Raw genomic sequence first — 22,022 nt, forward strand, 5'->3', positions numbered from 1 at the left:
GACAGCCCTAGTCGGGCCTGAGGCAGTGCAAGCCGTGCGGCCATATCTGGCCCAATTCTATCGAGGGCATTCCCCCCTTATGTTGTATACTTACTTTCCCTTCCTAGCCCAGTGCAACCTAACATTGCAGAAAAAATTCTTTGCTTTTGCATGCACTCGAACGCGTGACCTTGGGTAATACTTAAGCACATCGATCAACTATTGTTAATGTTGTGTAACAGCCCCTGTCATACTTAGATCTGAATTTTTATCATATTATTACCACCGTTAGCCCCTTCTCATCGTATAACCCATGGCTATATATTTTGAGTTTCCTTCGGGTATTATTGTTCTTCTAGGTCAGTAGGTGACATTAATAAAAAGAGTTACCATTCCTTTTAACTTAAGGTTTTATCTAGTGCACCATTGTCTAAAATTTTGCAAATTAGATACAAATTATTGACACTTTTTGCTTACTGTCATTTTAAAATTATAAAAAAAAAATAAAATATTTGGCCTTATAAAAGGCCTTACAAATTTTTTTCGCACATGCCCATTCTAGACTCAGAACCGGCTCTGCAAAAAAAGGTATTTCTGCTTTTTTAAAAGTTATTATCAAATGTCCAAACAAAACCTACACCTCTGCTACATCCGGAAATCATTCTGGAATTTAATTCTCCACTCACGTCGAAAATCTATTTTTCATGTACCATCCAAACACCATTTAAACAAATAAATATATAAATATTTATGATTATTTATGCAGTAGTTGGTGCCTTTATCATGACACTGAAATCACCAAAAAACTAGGTTCCATTGTTTCATTAGAGAGCTGGCACATTTGTGTAAAGATGCCTTTATACCTTGTATAGCAAAGTGAAAAACAAGAGCTCACCCGCTCACAGTCACAACTAAGCTACCCTAGATTCATCTCAATCGACGCTTGTAAAAGGACACATATCGAAAGAAAAAATGCACGTGCCACCTTCTAGGTTCATTAGTGAATATTATCGGGACGACACAGCAGAGAGACTGCCCAAGTAAGCAGTGGCTGAATGAGAAAGAAAAGAAGAGATTCATTCAAGAAATTAAAATATTTTGTAATGGAAATGTGGGGAAGGCAAAGAGGCATAGAGTTTCTATTGATTAGCATCAGTAGTGTTACATGGACTCCAATAACATATATATACATGGAAAAGCAAATCCTAGTTGGGCTGCACAACTATGGGCCGTAGGCCCTACAACACTCCCCCTTGTGCGGTCCAACAGAACTCCACATGCAGTGCTTCACATATAGTGTTTCAAATGTAGTTCTTCAAATGCCGTTCTTTCATTGATGACTTGTGCCGAAATCAATTGCCTTATTAAAACTTTGGAAAAGGAAAAACCCAGTGGGATAAAACCTTGGTACAACTCTTCACATGTAGTACTTCACATGTTGTCTCGTATTTTACATGTAGTTCATCACATGCAATATGATCTTCAAATATCGACGAGTCTAAGTTAATTGCCTCGTTAAAACTTCGTCAGGGAAACCCAAAGGGACAAAACCTGAACTAAAGAAAAAGAGTACAATATTATGCAAACGTAGAACATATTTAGACTCGAATATGTTGTCTCATTAAAACCTTGACAAGGAAAACCCAGTGGGACAAAACCTTGACGAAGGAAAAAGAGTACAACGTGATAGATGCAAGTAAAGGTGATCCGTTGCAGATGATCACTTTGCTCCGTTGAAGTTGACTAGTTGCTTTACAACTCCTAAGGCAGAAAATCCTCGTGGGAAAGACAATAGCCTTAGATGGGAAATTACATTCCCGGTGTTTGTCGTTGTCTCATTAAAAACCTTGCCGAGTAACAAAACCCTGTAGAAAAAAGCAACCTCGGTGAAGGAAATAGTTCAACACACTATTGGATGCTCCCCCTGATGTCAGATAATTTTCATTAGTCTAATGCAGTCAGAAGAAGTTTATCACACTTTACTTTGGTGACTTGAATGTTTATAAGACCTTGTTGTTGATTATGGAAGTTACGTTGCTTAACAGACTATCGCGTTTCATTTCTTTGATTTATATATTTTCAGTAATATCGACGCGATCTTTATGTCTTCAACGTTCAATATACTTGGTGATTTTAGTGTTGTCTCGCTAAAAACCTTGTCGAGTAACAAAACCCTTTGGGAAAAACTATTCTCGATTGAAGGGAAAAAGAGTACAACACAGCTTCAATTTCGAAGTAAAATATGTCGACATGAGATCCTTGGATCCTCCCCCTGATGTCGGCATCTCCCCCTGATTACTTTCAGAGTTATTCCAGACAGTTCCTTTAGTCATGTACTTTTCGAAACTGAATATTGGTAATGACTTAGAAGATAGTCTATCATATCTCCCCTGATTACTTTCGTTGGAGAAGAGATTATTGTTCCTTCATAATCAACAACTTTTGGATTGCACTTTCAATAGCATTCCTTTTTATGTCTTTGTAGGGGTAAAACAAATTTATGTCAATGGTTACTTTTAAGTACATGATTACATTCACTATACAATTCCAATGACGTTGTGTTGGCGCTGATCTATATCTAGCTAACAAGTTACATGTGGATGCAAAATTTTATCGAGTGCATTATTATACTAAGTACAACAATGCGTCTATTGTATTTAGATGTAGGAATTTCATCTCCCAACACATCTCCGTCATATTCCTTTAAACGAAATGGTCACTTACTTACATTTGAACCTCAACTAATTATGGGAGTGCTATCAGGATGCATGTCTTTGTGAAATTGCCTGACAACTTTAGACAAATGCAAACTGGTGGCATAATATACCACAAGCTCAGTATTCGGTCGAGCTTTCCCCATATTTTTCATCTCAAATTCGGATTTCAAATAGCTTTTAAGGTCTCTTATTACATCAAGAGTACCCATCCGGTCTGTACCATCAACATACATAGCTATAATTCCAAATCTGGAACTTTCTTGTGAATACACTAGGAAAGATAACTTACTTGTCTATCCCCTCCAAATCAAATAGTCACTTAGACGGGTATACCACATCCGCCTGATTGCTTAAATCTATAAGTGAGCGTTATATCTAACTGTAAACGCACTCTGTGGTTTAGAGTCACTTGATTAGGGAAACAAAAGGTTATCAAGTACTTTTGTAAATATCTGACATCTCTTAATTCTTTCAGAGATACGTAATAACCATATACATATGCTGCATTTCAAGTCCTTTTGAAATTACCAAGCTAACTAAGTAGCGGAACACCATAATGTTCATTATAAGAGAACAATTCCATGAGTTTGTGAGAAACCTCGCGCCACAAGGCGAGTCTTAATACTTTAAGACTTCATTCTTCCCACTATGCTCTTGATAAATAATCATGTATGTCCCATAGGATTTACACTTGGTTTGTTAGCACTACCACACCAAATACTTGTATATTTGTCAAAGAACCAAGTTATACCTGGATTGTGTAGGCCAAATATGCTCTTTGTTGACATTAAACAATAAGAAACATGGTTCAATCTCATCGTGCTCTATTTTATTGAGCAACTATATACAAAAATAATCATTAATATGCTCGCACAATCTTTCCATTGACTCGTGTGTGTTCTCGTAATCCTTTAGGATTTCATTGTTCTCTGGAATCATTAAACTTCGGAGCGTCCTCCAGTATTGATTCATGGACATAGTCAGAGACAATCAAGTGCGATGATTTCATTAATGATACAAACTAGGTTGTGCCTTACTCATCTACTTCCTTTCTAGGTGAGCATTGATCGAACCTGGTAGTCTCTCCATCTTCCTTTATGGAACCACGGCCTCAACCACACTTCCACCAGGTGTCGTTGCAATACCTTAGTATATGGTGTATATCCCCTTACTGGGGATTCGTAACCTTGTAGGAAGGTTTGCATCTGGTATGTGTGATCTCATCACTTTAGCGATATCAGTGTACATTCTGAAATTCGATTATGCTTTGTCACTTCACATTTACATTTGTGGAGTACAAGAATCAATATGAGACACAGTGGGAACATACCACGACAATTCATGTCGTTCCCTTAGAAAATACTTTTTCTTATCTCCCCCTAACGACCGGAAGAGTGTCTCATTAAAATGGCAAACCCCAAATCTAGTGGTAAGAGATCTCCTGCCAAAGGTTTTAAAACGCGGATAATTGTTGGGAGTAAGTATCCAACATAACTACTTAATCGTTTTCATGACCCATCACAGTACGCTGTGGACTCGTAATGGCACATATATAGTGCAACCAAAATGCGTAAGAACACAAAATGTCAGGCTTATATCCAGTTACCAACTGGTACGCAAAGAATAGTTGACCAATTGTGGGTCTAAAACGAACGAGTGAAGGTGCGTGTAATATTGCATATTCCCTAAAAGGTAGGTTTGTACGCATAACCATGCCTTAGGCACCATCTGTAATCTTTTGATGATAGCCTTTGCGAGACCATAAGGTATAGGATGCTCTGCATTGATCCTAATAAATATGCAACAACCATCAAGTCCTTTTGATGTACACTATCTAGCATTTACAAGGGGTGGTGAGCCCTTACAAGTATAATATGTGCTAGTAGTTTTCTAAACGCAAAATTTCTTGGGAAGAATACTCCTTTATAAGAATAGAAATTTCTGATCCCGAGTTGGGCCAGTTATATTTAAGAATAAACTCCATATTGGAATAAGTCATAATTTTTTCCAGTCACGTCTTAAGGAACCTACCTCCATATAAGAATAATTGACATTATAATATAAATAATATAGGTCTTATCTTACATCAAAGTTCAAGATGAAGAGATTCTTGTATCCATTACAAGATCATTTAGCTTCAAAATGGATTCTTTGCTTTTCTTTTCACAACTTAATGCAAATATCTTTCACTCGTATGATTTTATTTGTCAATTGTCGATGTCAAAGTTAATTTTACGATTACCAAGGTACATTTATGTGCTTCCTATGCATATGTATGTATTTTCCCAAGTACAATTATGAAAATTATTCTTTTGGTCTATTCAGAGTATACCTCCATATAAGAATAACCTCTATATAAGAATATCTTTTGTGGTCCCTAGGATATTTTTATACAGAGGTTTTACTGTAGTTTAAATTCCTTAAGCTAGTGGAAGAAAAACAACTATGAGTTAGATTCTTGGTTCCTGAGAGTTTTAATAAGTGGTGTGGACTTATTACGTAATAAAAGTGAGATTCAACTCAACTACTTTAGAGTGAATATATATTATGTGTTCTTTAGAGAATTTATGTCTCGTGTTTTCATTCCATAAGTGTAGACATTGGATCTAGTTCAACTCAATAAGATAGTCAATTGGCCTGGCGAAGTTCTTGTTTCCATTAAAGTTGATGTGAAAATTGGTTGCTACTATGATACACTCATTACATTATATATACCAATACCTATGACCAGGTGCATTTCCAACTCTTTCATTTATGATGGGAGCTACAATTACATTTTAGCTGATCCCATACTCGGTTGATATTTGTGTATTGGTGTTATTACTACCGAAGACAAAAGTACATCTTTGTCTCATGATACATATGTCCATTTTCACATGCTTTATATGAGTCAGTACGTCTAACCCTCATTACTTCGGGGTTCTTTCCATTTTCAATTTTGTTACATTTAGCTTAATTTGAGAAATTTCTTTATCTCAACAGGCCAAGAGAATCTTACAACACATGTCAACCACTTACTTTAGGTAGAATATATTACTAAAGATAGTTCTCTTGTTGTCATACTTCAACATATAATGGTTCGTTAGTATCATGGATGAAGTAGAGAAATGGAAATTTTCTGATGCATATCACCTTTTGCGAGTTCTTCCACAAAAAATTGGAATATGTGTGATTTTATTTGCAATGTATCTTTTGAAAATACCGACTCTTTAATAGTCGGGCCAGTCGATTACGTCCCACAAAACATTTCAAATTTGGGCAGAAAATATCAAATACACAATAACGGTGCTCGAGTACTTTTAATTCCCAAATAAATACATTGGAATTAAGTTGGTACAACCAATTGAACAAAAGAAACCATTCAACTAAAGCCAATATCATATTCAAGAGAACAAAATAGTATTAAGACCAAAATTCTTAATGATCGATACCAACAATCATATTTTAAATTGACCATTTATTTGACGTGGACTTATCTTAAGACAAAAAGAAATAAAACTGTGCATATTCTAAAAACAAATAAATAAGTCTAGCAAGTATTTAATGAAAAAAAAACCCACGTTATAGTGACGTACATATCTCATATTTTGGTTATACACAAAACCGGAACGCCCTTGATCATGCACAATCCAAAAACACAAGACCGGAACAGGACAGATCTGACCGAACCGGGTGAAATTGACCAAATTGGGTGGACCAAACCGGACCGAACTGGGTGAACCGAACCGGACCAAACTGGGTGAACCGAACCGGACATTTCTCTTGGAAGATTCTTTCTTCTTCCTCGGAACTCTTCGGATTTACGTCTCCAGATTCCTTTCTTCCTCGGAAATGTCTCCCACGGAAGAGACAAATTTAATAGGACAAATTAGTAAACACATACTCCCTCCGTTACTTTTTAATAGGTCAGTTTTTATAAATAAATATTTCAAAAAAATAGGCCAGTTTCTTAATTGGGAAAGTCAAATGTTACTTTAATTTTCTGGGATCACTTTTCTTTTAACTTCTTTTGATGACAAATGTTGTGTGGACTATTTCACTTATTTCTTTGGCTGACAAGTGTCATGGGGACCATTTCACTTCACTTCTTTTATTGACAAGTGTCTAGAGGACCACTTTCAATAATTAGTTATCTTAATTTCCTTAATTTTCTCAAAAAAAGAAACTGGCCTATTAAAAAGTAACGGAGGAAGTAATTAATAGGAAAAATTAGTGTAAATCAAATCAAGTCAATTCCCAGCCATACACATATACGATACGATTATATCATCAATAGTGACAAACAGTTGAAAAAAAATAAAAAAATAATCATTTTTCCCTATTTTTTATTAACAAAGATAATATAATTTTATATTGCAACATATCATCAAAGATTGTAATAAAAACTTAACTGATTTGATGATAACGATTCCCAACCTCGATTCCAATGACTCCAACGATTTCAAAACAATCCTTCAGGGATTTGATAGCAAAAAAAAAATAAATCAAAATTCATTGTCGCGAGGTTAAAGCTCGTGCATGATAAGGTTTTGTAGTGGAAATGTAGGGAAGGCAAAGAGGCAGAGAGTTTTTATTGATTAGCATCAGTAGTGTTACATGGACTCCAATAACATATATACACATGGAAAAGCAAATCCTACTTGGACCGCACAACTATGGGCCGTAGGCCCTACAACAAAAAGAAAAAGAAAAATCATCATCTGAAGAAGAAGAAGAAGAGAGGAGAGATGGTGAGGATACTTCTAATGAAGATTGAAATACCTCACTTTTTTTTTATTATCATCTTCAGGTTTTTTGTGGGAGGACCAAGATCACATCAGGTCCAGTATAGTGGAAGGCCATGGACCTGAGATGCCATGGGACGGAAGAAGTGAAGCCCAAATCCTTCTTGAAACAAAACATTCGAAGAACAAATGTTCGACAAACTCCTCAACATTGCCTCATAACAAACACTTGTTAACATGGTGGGTAACCCCAAAGAATATACTTATCGGTAGTAATAATTCTGTCATGAGCAGCAGCCCAGATGAAGAAGTTAATTTTGGTGCGGACTTTGTTGTTCCATATGGCTTTGTATGGGAATCCACTGTAATCAGGTGCTCTATCCAAGACAGAGTATAAAACACTAGTAGAAAATATACATGTATTGGACAAAGTCCATCTTCTCCTGTTGTTAGCATCATATAGCAGAAGAGGTTCAAGACCAACAACATCTAGAAGGGAAATCAATTGCTTTTGCCTCGAGATCCGAGAGAGCCCTTCTGAAATGAAAGTTCCAGTTACCAATATTCTCATAGTATACAATATGACTTGAAAGAGATAGAATCACCATTTTGAACTACTAGAGTTGAATGCTTTGAGACCATGTCGACAAGCTCAGCATTTGCTTTCCAGCAGGAATAGCCATAAGGACTTTTCCACCAACTTAGAGACCATGTCGATTTTTTCATTTGACATCAAAACACTAAGTGTTTATATTATATTAAAGAAAAAAAAAAAGAACAACACTGTCTAAGCAAACATATGCATCTTTATGCATGATTAATGACTATTTGTGCAGTGGTTGGTGCCTTTATCATGACACTGAAATCCTTGTTTCATTGGAGACTTTGAGTTGGCCCATTTGAACAGATGCCTTTACACCTTCTATTGCAATTTGAAAAAGACTCGTTCACCCACCCTCTCACGGTCACAGGCTCACAGCTAAGCTACCCTGACTTCATCTCAATCGACGCTCGTGAAAGGACAAATATGCGGAAATACACGTGCCGCCTTCTAGGTTCGTTAGTGAATGTTATCGGGACGACACAGCAGAGGCCGAGTGAGAAAGAAAATAAGAGATTCAGAAACTAAAAATAAATAAAATAAAATAATAGAATAAAATCATAATCTGAAGAAGCCGAGAGAAGAGACAGAGAGATGGTGAGGATACTTCCAATGGCGTCCTCATCTTTACATCTTGCTGCGTTTCGTCCTTGTTTATCTTCTTTCAGATTCTCCGCCATCACCAACACCACCACCACCACCGCTCGTTTTGGTGTTTCTCTTACGGCTTATAACCCTTCTAGAAGACTCGCTCTCTTTCATCTCGGCAGTGGTTAGTGCAGAAACCCTAGTTTTTCTAGTTTTTTTTTTTACTTTGCATATGATAGTCAATTAGATCTTGTTATTATTCAGGTTTATCAGATTTTGAATTCTGCTTCTATTGAACAAAAATCATTCCTATTTGTCATTGTGCTTCTTTCAGTTTTAGGTGTGAATGTGGATTTTATAAGATGCAGGATATAATTTTTTCGATTATTAGGTTTAGCTGTGAATTATGTGAAATAATGTTTTCAGCTGTGGTGAATAATATAAGTTAAAAAGGAAATGGAGCTAAAATGATTGAGTTGATGAATTGAGTGAAGATTGGTACTCAATTCTCTTTATAATGCTTATCACGTGTATGGATTTTATGGTGATTTCTCAAATCCTTGTTTGTATGGAGCTTTTAGAACTGCGATAAGTGTTGGGACGCAAGCTTAATTTGGAGTTTGAGAATTTGGTTGTGTTTTAAGTTTTTATGTAGGTAAAAACATTACTAGGAGAAGTGGAGAACGTAGAATTGGTTTGTCATGGTACTGTTTAAATTTGAATATGAAGATGCTTTGGTGAAATATAGTGGACTCGCTGTCTGGTACTCTGATTTAATTTAAACCATTTTTACATTTGACAAATCATTAGGTGTGAGAGATGGAAGTAGTATCCTACTGATTAGTATGTATATGATAAATGACAGCTTGCTGTGCTAGCGAAACATGTGTGATTTGTCTTTTTGTTTTCCTGCAAACATGATTATTGAGGTCATACGTCTCCTAAATTCAATGGTATTGGTTAACTCTCTTCCATTTTTTTTTTGCTCATTCTTCACTGAAGTGCTATTGCTTGCTTTGTGCTGTTTTCACTGGCCGGTTGCAGGTGTGGTTTTAAGCTGAAAAAAAAATGCAATAAAATTTGATGACATGAGTAACTTTGGTTTTAGTTATGTGGGCACACGTCTAATGTCATCTACTAATGCATGTTTTGGTTTTCCAGCCATCCCACAAGCACAGTTGTTTAATGTAAGATCGCCAAAGGGGTTAAGGACAGAGGGAAATGGCGTAGAGGCAGGAACAACTGGTAATATAGCTCAAGCAAGTACTGCCACCAGCCAGGAAGACGACTTAGAATGGGTAAAAAAGGACAAACGGCGAATGCTTCACGTTGTTTATCGTGTTGGGGACTTGGACAAGACCATAAAGTACGTTTCTTCAGCGAATGCATATCCTACTGCATGTTTATTAGCTGTAGTAGATGATTCATAGAGACATAATGTATTGTGCTTTCAGATTCTACACAGAGTGCCTTGGGATGAAGCTGTTGCGGAAGCGTGACATACCTGAGGAGAGATACACAAATGCTTTTCTTGGTTACGGCCCTGAAGATTCCCAATTTGTGGTTGAGCTCACTTACAGTAAGTAGTCTAATCCAGCAGCTGACTTCAACATTATTTCCAAACTCTGCCAAATGCTGGAACACAGTTACTAACATTTGTATGATTTTTTGATGTCAACGGTGTCTTGCTGTCCTGATTGTTTTTATACTTTGTTGTAGATTATGGGGTCGACAACTATGATATCGGAAGTGGTTTTGGTCATTTTGGTATAGCAGTTGAGGATGTAAGTTTATCTTACATAAAGGACATTGTTTCTCTGTTATTTGCACATTATCTACGACATATGCTTCAAAGGTTTCTTATTTATTTACCTTGCCACTTCTGTTATTCTAAAATTCAGTTAGCACTTAAAAAAGAAGCACTTAGGTTTACTGAAGTAATATAGCAGCATTTTATGCACTCCTAATGATCCGAATTTCCTTTAGCCTTTAGGGGTACAAAGTTATGTTGTAGTGATCTAGTCCACTGATCTGTTTCAACTTGTCTTTGGAGTGGATATTATGTTTCGGAGAATGAGTTTACCTTTTCCTGTATGTGTATATTCGTGTAAATGAAAACTAGATATAAAAAGCCCAATAATCAAATCCCTTCAGAATTTTTTCCTAGTGATTTTCTTTATTTATTTTGATCTATCTAGACAAGGGTTCTATATACTTGTTTCCTGTCTTAGGTTGCAAAGACTGTGGATCTCGTAAAGGCCAAGGGTGGAAAAGTAACGAGGGAAGCAGGTCCTGTCAAAGGTGGCAGTACTGTGATTGCATTTATTGAAGATCCAGATGGTTACAAGTTTGAGCTTTTAGAGAGGGGACCTACACCAGAGCCCCTGTGTCAAGTAATGCTCCGTGTAGGTGATCTTGACCGCGCCATAAATTACTATGAGAAGGTAAGATTTGTTCGTTAAGGATATGCTACCACTTTGAAGTTATGGTTTGTACACGAGAAGATATTCTGTCCGCCCTTTTTTGCACTGTCTAAAAATGGTTACATTGCTCCCCCACATCTGCAGGCATTTGGCATGGAGCTACTCAGGAAAAGAGATAATCCAGAGTACAAGGTAACTTGAGATTCTAATCTATCTACTATTGATATTTAAGCCAAACAGTGATACTCCGTAACTTCTTAACGACCCATTATATTTCATCCTAAAAGATAATAGCGACATCATATGCGCCTCCGACGCAGGTAACTCGCGTCGTATGAGTGTTTTCTAACGTAATTCAAAGTTGTGCAATAAATGATGGTCATTCTATCAACATTTTTTTAACTTATGTCAGTTCTCCATTTTAGAATTGTCTTTGTCCAACTTATAATTTCTCTGTCCAAATTTATGCACCTTCTTTTAATAGGGCTGCGTATTCCTCCCCTTCACATTGACTTCAATGTCTATAATTTCTCTTTCGTGTCCTATATATATATAGTACAAGTGTATCCTATTTTGTCTTATGACTGTAACTACTACGAACCCTCATTTGTGGTGATATAAAGGGTACATATGCACAGATGGTTAAGGTGAATATGTGTTGACTTCACCAACAGATGTGAACTTCCCCATACCTCCTCATATAGAGGTGGTGGGTGTGGTACACCATGAGCTGCTTTGTTGTAATAGTATATGTACATCTTAACTAGGCAAAGTTTTGTGTTCATCTCTAGTTGTAATTTGACTAATCAACATTTCAAGCGTGACTGAAAGATATTACATTATTATTTTTAATTGCCTTCCAGATTCTTATTATTTTTAAGGGGCATAAAATTGGCTTATACATGTTCACGTTCAGAACTTTAGATGCATTTCAGTGTGATAATATAGAATAATAATATGTTAATCCTGATGATTTTGAAGCTATTAACCAAGCTGTTGCATTTGTTTGTTATCAGCTAACTTGTCTTCTTTGGTTTCTCTCCTGTTTAAGATCAATTGTTCTTTCTTTGTGTCTTTCTATATTTTAGGTGTACACTTGATGCATTCATTGTATAGGTCAGTAGGTGCTGCGTGGTGTTATTTTCACGTCATCGTTGGACTGATATTCTGTTTTTCCGATGATTTCAGTATACAATAGCCATGATGGGATACGGTCCTGAAGATAAGAGCATGGTTCTAGAGTTAACATACAACTACGGTGTTACTGAATATTCGAAAGGAAATGCTTATGCACAGGTTAAGCTAATTTCAACTCTTTTAGCTTCAAAGCAGCAATTAGGGCACTGATTTAGTGAACGATGATATTACAAATTAATTAATTATCACAGTTAGCTTAATGTTGTCATCATCTTTGTTCATATTATATTTGGAAAATCAGAATTATTTTCTCCACCACACTGTCCACACCAGGCTAATTAAGGATTTTTAAAATTTATGTCATTCTAACAGCATATCTATCTTTTTTAAAATGTCTCATCTATCTTTTTTATCAGATTGCTATAGGAACAGATGATGTTTACAAGACCGCAGAAGCAGTTAAGAAGCATGGTGGAACGATAACCCGTGAACCTGGGCCTTTGCCAGGCATCGGTACCAAGATAGTAGCATGTGTGGATCCCGATGGGTGGAAAACGGTACAGCTTCTTAACACTGGCATCTTGCAAAACTTTTAGTTATTATCCACCAACTTCACGTGTTCTTTTATGGGGATACTTAGGCTATGTTGCATGTCTGCTAATTGTTACAATGTCAATACTAAATAAACAGTCTTGTACAGCCACCTCACTGGGTTAGCAATTGTTACAGTTTTCTCGTTAGCTGAATATAATATTCATGAAGAAGCACACGATTGATGGCAGTAAATGCATCCAATTATAAGAGAAATGCGCAAAACTGATAGTAATAGCATTTTGGCATGCCATTGGTGGCAAAACATGTCGAAGATGAAACTTTGTTCTGTGGATGATATGGTTGAGTTATTAGGTTCCGTGTTTGGATTTTTTACTTGCTGGTTTAGGACAACATCTTGTATTTACATTTATGTCTTTCACAATATTCCGTTAAATCAAGTGAAGTTACTAATTTGTATATTCCCCAGTATGCTTAATTATGCGGCCATTAATTTTTCTAGCTAGAGCAGCGCCAATTAGCACGTATTACTTTTCTACTTATTTTTTTTTTCCCTTGAAGATGGTTCTAATTCAATTTTGTGTTCTTTTTTTCTCATTCATACAGGTGTTTGTTGACAATATTGATTTCCTCAAAGAGCTTGAGTGACATAGAATAGTAATATCACAGTCACATGACGCTGGAGCTTTACATGACTGAATCAATTTTGCTGGGATCTACAGTGGTTATGTCAGTAACGACATCAAGGTTGCTGCTGATTTGATTCTTCTAAAAAGCACACCCCTGCGTAAGAGAGTACCGAATTAGGTTCTGTAGATAAGATAAAAAAAATATTAAATTGCTTAATCTGTCTAGTAAGAGTTGTAAGATAAGGACCGCTGGCTTCCTTCATTAGCTCCAGCACTGTAGGATATTTCTAATAATATTCCTGTTAATTGAATTTGTTTTTATTAATTTTGAATCTGCTCTCTTCCATTCCTTTTGAGATTATTTCCAAACTTCTAACATGATACCGCATCTGTCTTGTGCCACCAATCCACGTATGATTATCACATTTTGTGCATTCCAACTCATCTATGTTCGCTAGCCTCGTCTTGCTCTCCTTGGCCATGGAAATATGTGAAATTCAATATCTGACGCACAGTAGAGTTAAGGAAGAGGCTAGATAAAAGTAGAATCTTCATGCAACCCCACTTGACCAGGATGCACGTTTCTCCCTTATTGGGGATCCAACCAGTTATTGCAAGGCTTCTTATCTTGGCATTTTCAGGGGCGACCCCAAATGAATTAGGGGCGACTAATAAGACAAAATAAGGTCATCCAAACATAAAACGAAGTCATCTCTTATCTCTGATTTTCAGAAATGGCTAATATGTCCTTTCATAATCGGTAGCCAAAACAATAATCGGTAGCTAATAAATATAATCGGTAGGAAAATATAGAATCAGTAGCTGCCGATTATTGTGTGGATATTTCAGCTAATATGCCTTAATATAATCGGTAGTGAAGACCGAAATCGGTAACTAAGAAAACATAATCGCCAACTTGTCATCCTTCTTGAATTTTTCTTTGGCTTCTTCTTGTTTATCTACCGGTAGTTTCTTTATTCTCGCCATTTCACTTTTCTTTGTTGGACGAATTATTGTCTTACATTCAGTCTCAATGTTATTCCATATGTAGAACGTGCAAAGAAGGTGATGAGCATCCAGGAAAACCCTCGCTATTGCATTCAACAATGCTTGTTCCTTGTCGGTGACAATCACCTTTGGAGTATATCCCTCCACGTAGAATAACTTCACTTGTTGTAGTGCCCACACATAACTCTCTTCAAGCTCATTTTCCAAGAAGCAAAAAGCGACACTAAACGGAGAGTTGGTGGAAGTTTGTCCAACAATGTTCAACACCGGCATCTCATACTTGTTGGTTTTGTACGTGCAATCCATTAAAAGTACTTGATTGGAGCACCGCGCCAATTGTATACACTCAGGATGAGCCAATATGAGATTCTTTATTTGTTCATCCTCATCTTCATTATGGAAAACCGAGTAATTATACTTCTCCCCCAAATGCCTTAATTGTTGCATTTGATTCCTATTTTCCCATTGTTGATTTTCAATTTTGTTTTGGCGTTGTAGATGGTTGCCAAAGTAGAAACATTTGACGGGTTTAGGAGCTTTATATGACCGAGTATATCAATGAGTTTCATACGGTTTTCGGTCATGGAACTTACAATCATTTTTTCTTCATCATTAAGCCGCGTCGCATAAGGATGGCTTAGCAAGGACTTCGGTATTAGGTGGTTATGACGACCGCATACAACTTTCTCCAAATACCAAAAATCATTTTCATTATTCTTGTTGTGCTTGAATTGAAGTTTGAACGGGCAATTTGTCTTCTTGGTGAAAGTAGTGTTCTTCCTCTTCGTCTTTCCTTTAGATTCGGTACACTTTTTCACATGACTTTTGCTAGTTCCACTACACTCGCAAACCATTTGAAAGTGGCGATCATTGGTTGATCCATTACAAACTATAACACACATAATTAACTTGCCACGTTCTCTAGCCCATCTCTTTGCATCTTCTTTATCTTTCCATGTCTACATGTTCCAAAAACTCAAAGTTAGTAAAAAAACAAAAACATAGTGAATGAACAACATATCTTTCCGTTAGTTTCAAAAAAAGAAAAAATACACTTACCAAGTCATTCATAGTGATGGGATGAATCTTTAGTTAGAATTTCGTTTGCATTAGGTTGAGAAGGCATTGGGCTAGGTGGAAGAACGATCTATGAACCAAAATATCACAACACTAGTCAAAAAAGAAGGAAAACCAAAATTACGTCCAGGTTAGAAGGTACACGGACCCAACCGTAATTATTGATTTCAAGGCATGGGAATAATTACGGTTGGAATTTGCAACATCTAACCTAGATGTTTGTAATTACGGTTGGGAAAGAAGAAAATACAACCCAGACGTCTTCACTTACGATTGGAAATCCAAAACCCTAACCTAGACGTAAAACAAGTAATAAATACCCATGCAAAAACTATTTACGTCTGGGTTTCGATGACAAATCTAACCTAGACGTAATTTTGGTTTTGTCCTATTGGAAACCAGTTACGTTTGGATTTATTCCAAACCTAGGCGTAAACCTAACTTATGGTTGGCAACAAAGCTCAACCCTCTTCCAAACCCAGGCGTAAAATCTAATTACGATTGGAAACGAAGCCCAACCCAACCGTAATTTGCCATGAAAGTCTAAAAATATCAAACTTTTTATGTACTTAAGCTAGTTTTGAGCGAAATTGAACCCATGGGAGATAGTTTAGAGGTTTACCTGTTGATTTTCAACCATTGGTTCTTCACTTTGTTGATTTATTTCTTCAATTGGTTGAGATTCATCATCACTTTGTGGTAAACCCTCTCTACCATCTAACAAATCATCAATCTCTTGGTCTCCAACATGAGGAATGTATAACTTATTTTCTCTATCATACAAAGATTCACCCACCTCGAATTGGTAACTTGTTTCATCCATTTTGGTTGAGGGAATCAAAAAATCTAGGTTTTGAAAAAAAATCTCCAAATTTTTTCATTTTTCTCTTCTCTCTAGTTTTTCTTCCCACAAAAACTTTGTCCCAAAATTCACAAGTATATAATCAAATTCATCTTCTTAATCTAATTAGATTAGATAATAATTAAACTAAATAAAAATTAGATAAACAAGGGTTGTTTGGTCATTACAAAATTATTTGAGATAAAGGGGTTTTTGATATTACTTATGGGTGACCCGCCCCTCTAATTGTGTTCGGATTTTTTTTGGGTTATTCGGTAGTTAGAGTGGGAGAAGAAGAAAAAGAAAATAAAAAAAAGAAGAAGTGAGAGTAAACCCCCGTTTTTTCTTAAATCCACAACAAACATGGATGGGTATGAAGAAGAAGGTGAGAAACATCATGAAGAGTATAATGTTGAAGGTTCTTTACCGTTTAGAGAAGACGATTTGGGGTTTTTGTTGAATGATCCAAACTTTTGTGGAGGAGAAGAAGCCCTAGAAGAAAATGAAGAATCGCACAAGATCGAAGTTAATAATCGATCAAACATACAGGTATGTTGTCAAGAAACTCAAATACCCATTTTGTGTGCGTTTGTAAACAAGAAAATTCGATTTCTGCATGCATTGAATGCCATGAACTGCAGAATCGGTAGATATTGTAGTACCATATCTACCGATTCCAAGAAATTGTATCCAAAATATCTACAATCGGTAAATCTGTGGATTATAAAACTACTGATTTTGAAAACCCCTAAATTGAAAGTTTTAATTTTTAATAATCGTTTGTTTTACAAATTTTATTTACTACCGATTTTCAAAGTCGCCCCAAATACGAATTTCTCCAGACTTATAATACTTGTTTGATTCATCTTTTACAATCGGTAGATTATTAAAAACCATTAACCTCCGATTAAGGCAGTCGCCCCAAAAATAAATTTCTCCATAAATGAAACTTTCGTAATTCTTCATATTTCATATTCAGTATTTTATAAATTCAGTTATCCTCCGATTGTGGTTGTCGCCCCGGAAAGAAAATAACTTTAAAATTTCGAATTTTACAACATATAATCGGTTCTACTGTATTCACATTTATCTTCCAATTGGTTTGTAATCGGATGTTCGTGAATGAATAATACCTCTGATTATTGAAGTATTTTATACAGAACAATTAAACATTTTTCTATTTCTTTAATCGGTAGTCTAGGGTCGTATATTATTACCGATTGATTGATAACCGGTTTCCTTGTGTCGTATATGATTCCGATTGTGTTATAATCGGTTTTAAATCTTCTTAATATTACTTCCGATTATTAATGCATAACTTGTTGTTATCGCACGTAGGCTATTGCAGCGGTTGTTGACGATTATTATTTGAGGCCTGATACTTCCCTACACTATGCAAACGATTTGGTATGCTCATGAATTATCTTTTCTTTTTCAAATAATGTATGTTAAATGGTTATGCTTATGAGTTTTGTTTTGTTATATGCGCATTTAGACATTTGGACGTAAGGCGGAGGCAAAGGAATGACTTATGAACAAGGCAAAAGAGAAGATGTGCATGGTAGTTCAGAACAGTTGTATGAAGGACATTCATTTTGAAATGATTTGTGAGCAAGGTGGGGAGAAAAAGAGTCACGAGGTAAAGAATCATAAGTACATAAGGAAGACGGAGAGGAAATACCGAATCCATACAAAGAAGATTGGATGCGCATTTAAGATTGTCTTCTATAAGCTCGACGGTAGGGAAAGTAAAGAGTGGAAAATGTCTAAAGTTGCTAATGGTTGTCACAACCACGATGATCCGGATACTCTAATTGGACATGTAATGGTTGCTAAGATAAAACCAAATGAAATGGAGACGGTGAGGTCTATGTGGATCCAAAAAGCGAGTGCGATCTTAAGTAAATAAAGGCGGATGACCCCGAAAACCTGTTTTCATTTGTCTACAATTAAGTCGTCCCTAGCTACGATCGAAAGGACGGAATGGAATGGTAAACGGTCATGCAACAATCAGAGTGGTTAGTTGAGTTACACGACTACACGTTGAGAAGGGAAGAAAAGAATGGTAAAGTGGTTCGTATTTTCTTGGCACATCCCGAAATTATCCAATTGGATCAATGCTTTCATCAAATTTTGTTGATAGATGCTACTTATAAGACAAACAAATATAACATGCCGTTGTTGAACATTGCTTGCCGCACTTCGTACAAAAACATGTTTACGACTGCATGGGGTTTAATGGACCATGAGAAAAATGTGAGTTTCATTTGGATGTTGGAGAAGTTGAGGTCAATTTATAAAGGCGATAATTTTCCAAGGGTTATTGTAACGGATAACGATCAAGCCTTAATGGACGCAATAGCGGTAGTGTTTCCGGAATCCCGAAAATTTCAATGTATGTGGCACATTCAACGCAACCTCAAATCCAATTTCCATCATCATTTCCAAGCTAAAAAAACAAGGAAGGGTATCAAAAGGTCGAAGGAAGAGGATGAGCGAATAAGTAAATTAACTGTGAAAGAACGAGAGGAAGAGAAAAGGTTATTTGATGAAAAATGGAAGGAGGATGAAATAATTTGGAGAATGTTCATGAAAGCATGGGATAATATCGTTTGGTCGATGACCGAGGAAAATACGAAGATAACTTGAAGAAATTTGAGGATGAATATGGCACGAACTACCCAAAACCCGTTGAGTATTGTAAAACACAATGGTTGGTACCACTTAGGGAGAAGTTTGTGTTTGCATGGACATATGAATATCGTAACTTCAAGAACGAGGCGACAAGCATTGCGGAGGGGTCTCATGGCCGGTTAAAGAAAATACTACTCGGTAGTCAAAATGGAGTTGTGTCGATCCAATAAGCAATCCATGAATACACCAATCGTGATCTCATAAAGATTAGGGGTTGTATGCAAGTTAGTGCACATAAATTCCCTATGGAACATGATAAGGAAAGATTGCTTCTAAGGGGCGTTGTTCATAAAGTTTCAAGATGGGCAATAAATCACATGATGGAACAATTGAAGTTTTATAGAGCTTATGATGACGAGAATACGGTTTGTGTTTGCAAGGATATGATAGGTATTGGACTCCCTTGTTGTCATAAAATGGGTAGGTAATGTCGAAGTGATTGACATCAATGATATTCATCAATTTTGAAAGCAATTAAATTTCACTCCAAGTACCCCCGTAGTTGATGGTCCGTCGTTTATAGAATCGAAATTGTGTACACGAATAGCCGAGCGTTATGCTACAACAAATGGCGCCAAGAAGCAAATATTGATGCAACATTTGGAGGAAGCCCTTCACCCTCGTTTAAGGGAGGTTGATGAACCTATTAAGCAAAAGGGGGCGGGTAGGCCGAGCACCGAAGTTTCTAGGACCATCCAAAAAAAAGAATTGAAGGAGCATTTGTCAAATAAAAGAATATTGTCTAGGCACGAGCGTTCGGAGGCCGAATTTGAAGATGATTCGGAACCTAAGAAAAGAGGTCGTCCAAAAAATGATCAAATTGGACCAACCACACGACAAGTGAGACCAAAGGTTTCTACGGAGCCTTCTCAAGATAGTCAAGTTGAGGTGGTTGAAGAATTTTTGTTGGTGGAGACCCAAACTAGATCAGGAGTTGTTGAGCAAATGAGCACCTCTCAACAAACCCAATCAATGGAAATGGTGACTATGAAGGAGAAGTATGGTACACTTAGTTGTCCTAGGGATCTTCAAGGAAGACCAAATCAATCCACGTATACAATATACGAAGAGTATTTGGAACAACTCCCTCCTCTCATTACTTCATTTTCTTTGTCCACTGATGAGGTTGATGGGGATGGCAATTGTGGGTATCACGTCGCTACGGAACAAATAGGTCACTTTAGAGAGGCGGTTATCGAAGATGTCACCCAATGCCAATATTTAAGAAATAATATGGTGGTACAACTAATGAAGGACAAGGATTTCTATATGGCGACGATGGGGTGAGGAGATAGATACGACAAGGAACAAGAGTTCAAAACTTTAGTTGCGCGTGTAAAGTGCCAAAAAGGATTGAAGACAATCAGAGACAAGTATTGGATGTCTATGCCTAGATGTGGATATCTCCTAGCGGACGTTTTGAATTACGTGGTACATTTTTGTGTTCCTCCTAAGTATGGACTTAGTATGACGTTTGCACCCACAAGGTCGGTTTACGACGAGTCGGTTAAAGATAGAAGAATCGTTATTGCGTTTGTGAATGACATGCATTTTATCGGTTTAAGGGTAAAGAAAGATTGTTCGTTACCTTTATTAAGTAAGTGGCATGATTACTTCCCAACAAACCATTGCAAGGATTGGGTGAAACAATATGAGTCCAACATGGATGATTGGGATCACGTCATGAACGACAACTATCCCGGTGGGTTACTCGAATTGATCCCCTCGGATGATGAAGATGTTTGATCGTTATGTTTGGAAAATGTATTTTGGTTGCCTTTTTTGTACATGTTTTTTGAAAAATCCTGTGAAGATATATGATATAATCGGTAGGTATATCATATGATATGCTTACCGATTATGGAAATCAGTAGCTTATTTTGCACACTTAACTTTCGAATATGGAATCTTCTGATAATTCTTTTTTTTATGCTTTAAGAATCGGTAGATTACAGAACATACAAACTTCCGTTTATAACCAAACTCTGACAACATTTTGCAGTTTCCCAGATTCGGTAGATTACATAACATACTAACTTCCGATTATAACCAAACTCTGAAAAAAAATTGAAACATTTTCCCAGATTTGGTAGATTACATAACATACTAACTTTCGATTACAACCAGACTCTGGCAAAAAAATTGATAATTTTCCCAGAATCGGTAGATAGAATAATATAGTAACTTCTGATTATACCCAAATTCTGACAAGAAATGTTGAAAATTTTCTCAGAATCGGTTGATTAAATAACATAATAAATTCCGATTATAACCATTATTCTCTATATTGTGGCCACAGACTTCAGGAATTCATAACTTCCATCATATATGAATTATTCTCCTTTTTCCTCTAAGTATTTCCTTTTTGTGAGTGTCTCCTACATAAGCCAACAAATTTTTGTTATAATTTAAGTAGATCGGCAAGCTTAAGTGTCTCCTTTTTCCGCTATGTAAAAAAAATATGCAAATACTTGCAAATTGTTGGATCGACAAGCTTAAGTGGCTAGGGTTAAAGATCCTCTTTTGTATCGTTATGTAATCATTCACTCCTTTTTGGATAAGTCGGTAGAAATGACTCTCCTCTACACTTGGTATAAGCATCTTGTGTCGCAAACCTGTCGCCTCTGTGCCTAACAAGAAACTCGTTGTACTTGGTGCACAATTTCAGAACATGATTCACCCTTGAACAAACGTGGGATGGTTCATAATCATGGCGTGGTTTCTTACCTTCCATCTTTCCAACGAAAGGACCCCATGAAACATTAATCCAAAATATAGTCTCACCCGGATGTTCTTCGGGTAGATCTTTCACAATGTAATAATTTTTTACCCATTCGGTCTATTCCTCAACTTGTTTTAATTTTTCTCTTTGATGGAACTGTTCTTGACCTCGTTTCTTTGCATTGATTTCCTCTTCTTCCTCCTTCATTGCCAATAACGATGGTCTAGTGTTTTTCGGTTGTTTGCTTCTTTTGTGTATCTCTTCTTCCATTGCTACAATTGATGTAGTTGTTCGCTTGCATCTTCTAAGTATGTGTTCGACTGACGATGG

General features: G+C 36.5%; 1 protein-coding gene across 1 annotated transcript; it reads left to right on the plus strand.

Moving 5' to 3' along the window:
- Nucleotides 1-8,615: 8,615 nt before the first annotated feature.
- On the plus strand, nucleotides 8,616-13,706 carry LOC113349147 (probable lactoylglutathione lyase, chloroplastic). Its single transcript, XM_026593067.1, has 9 exons — nucleotides 8,616-8,793; nucleotides 9,771-9,975; nucleotides 10,064-10,188; nucleotides 10,329-10,393; nucleotides 10,841-11,053; nucleotides 11,177-11,224; nucleotides 12,221-12,328; nucleotides 12,586-12,726; nucleotides 13,328-13,706. Exons 1-9 carry the CDS (start codon nucleotides 8,616-8,618, stop codon nucleotides 13,367-13,369), a joined length of 1,125 nt encoding a protein of 374 aa, XP_026448852.1. The 3' UTR covers nucleotides 13,370-13,706.
- Nucleotides 13,707-22,022: the final 8,316 nt, after the last annotated feature.

Source organism: Papaver somniferum, chromosome 2 (genome assembly GCF_003573695.1).
Source record: "Papaver somniferum cultivar HN1 chromosome 2, ASM357369v1, whole genome shotgun sequence".
Lineage (NCBI taxonomy): Eukaryota > Viridiplantae > Streptophyta > Magnoliopsida > Ranunculales > Papaveraceae > Papaver > Papaver somniferum.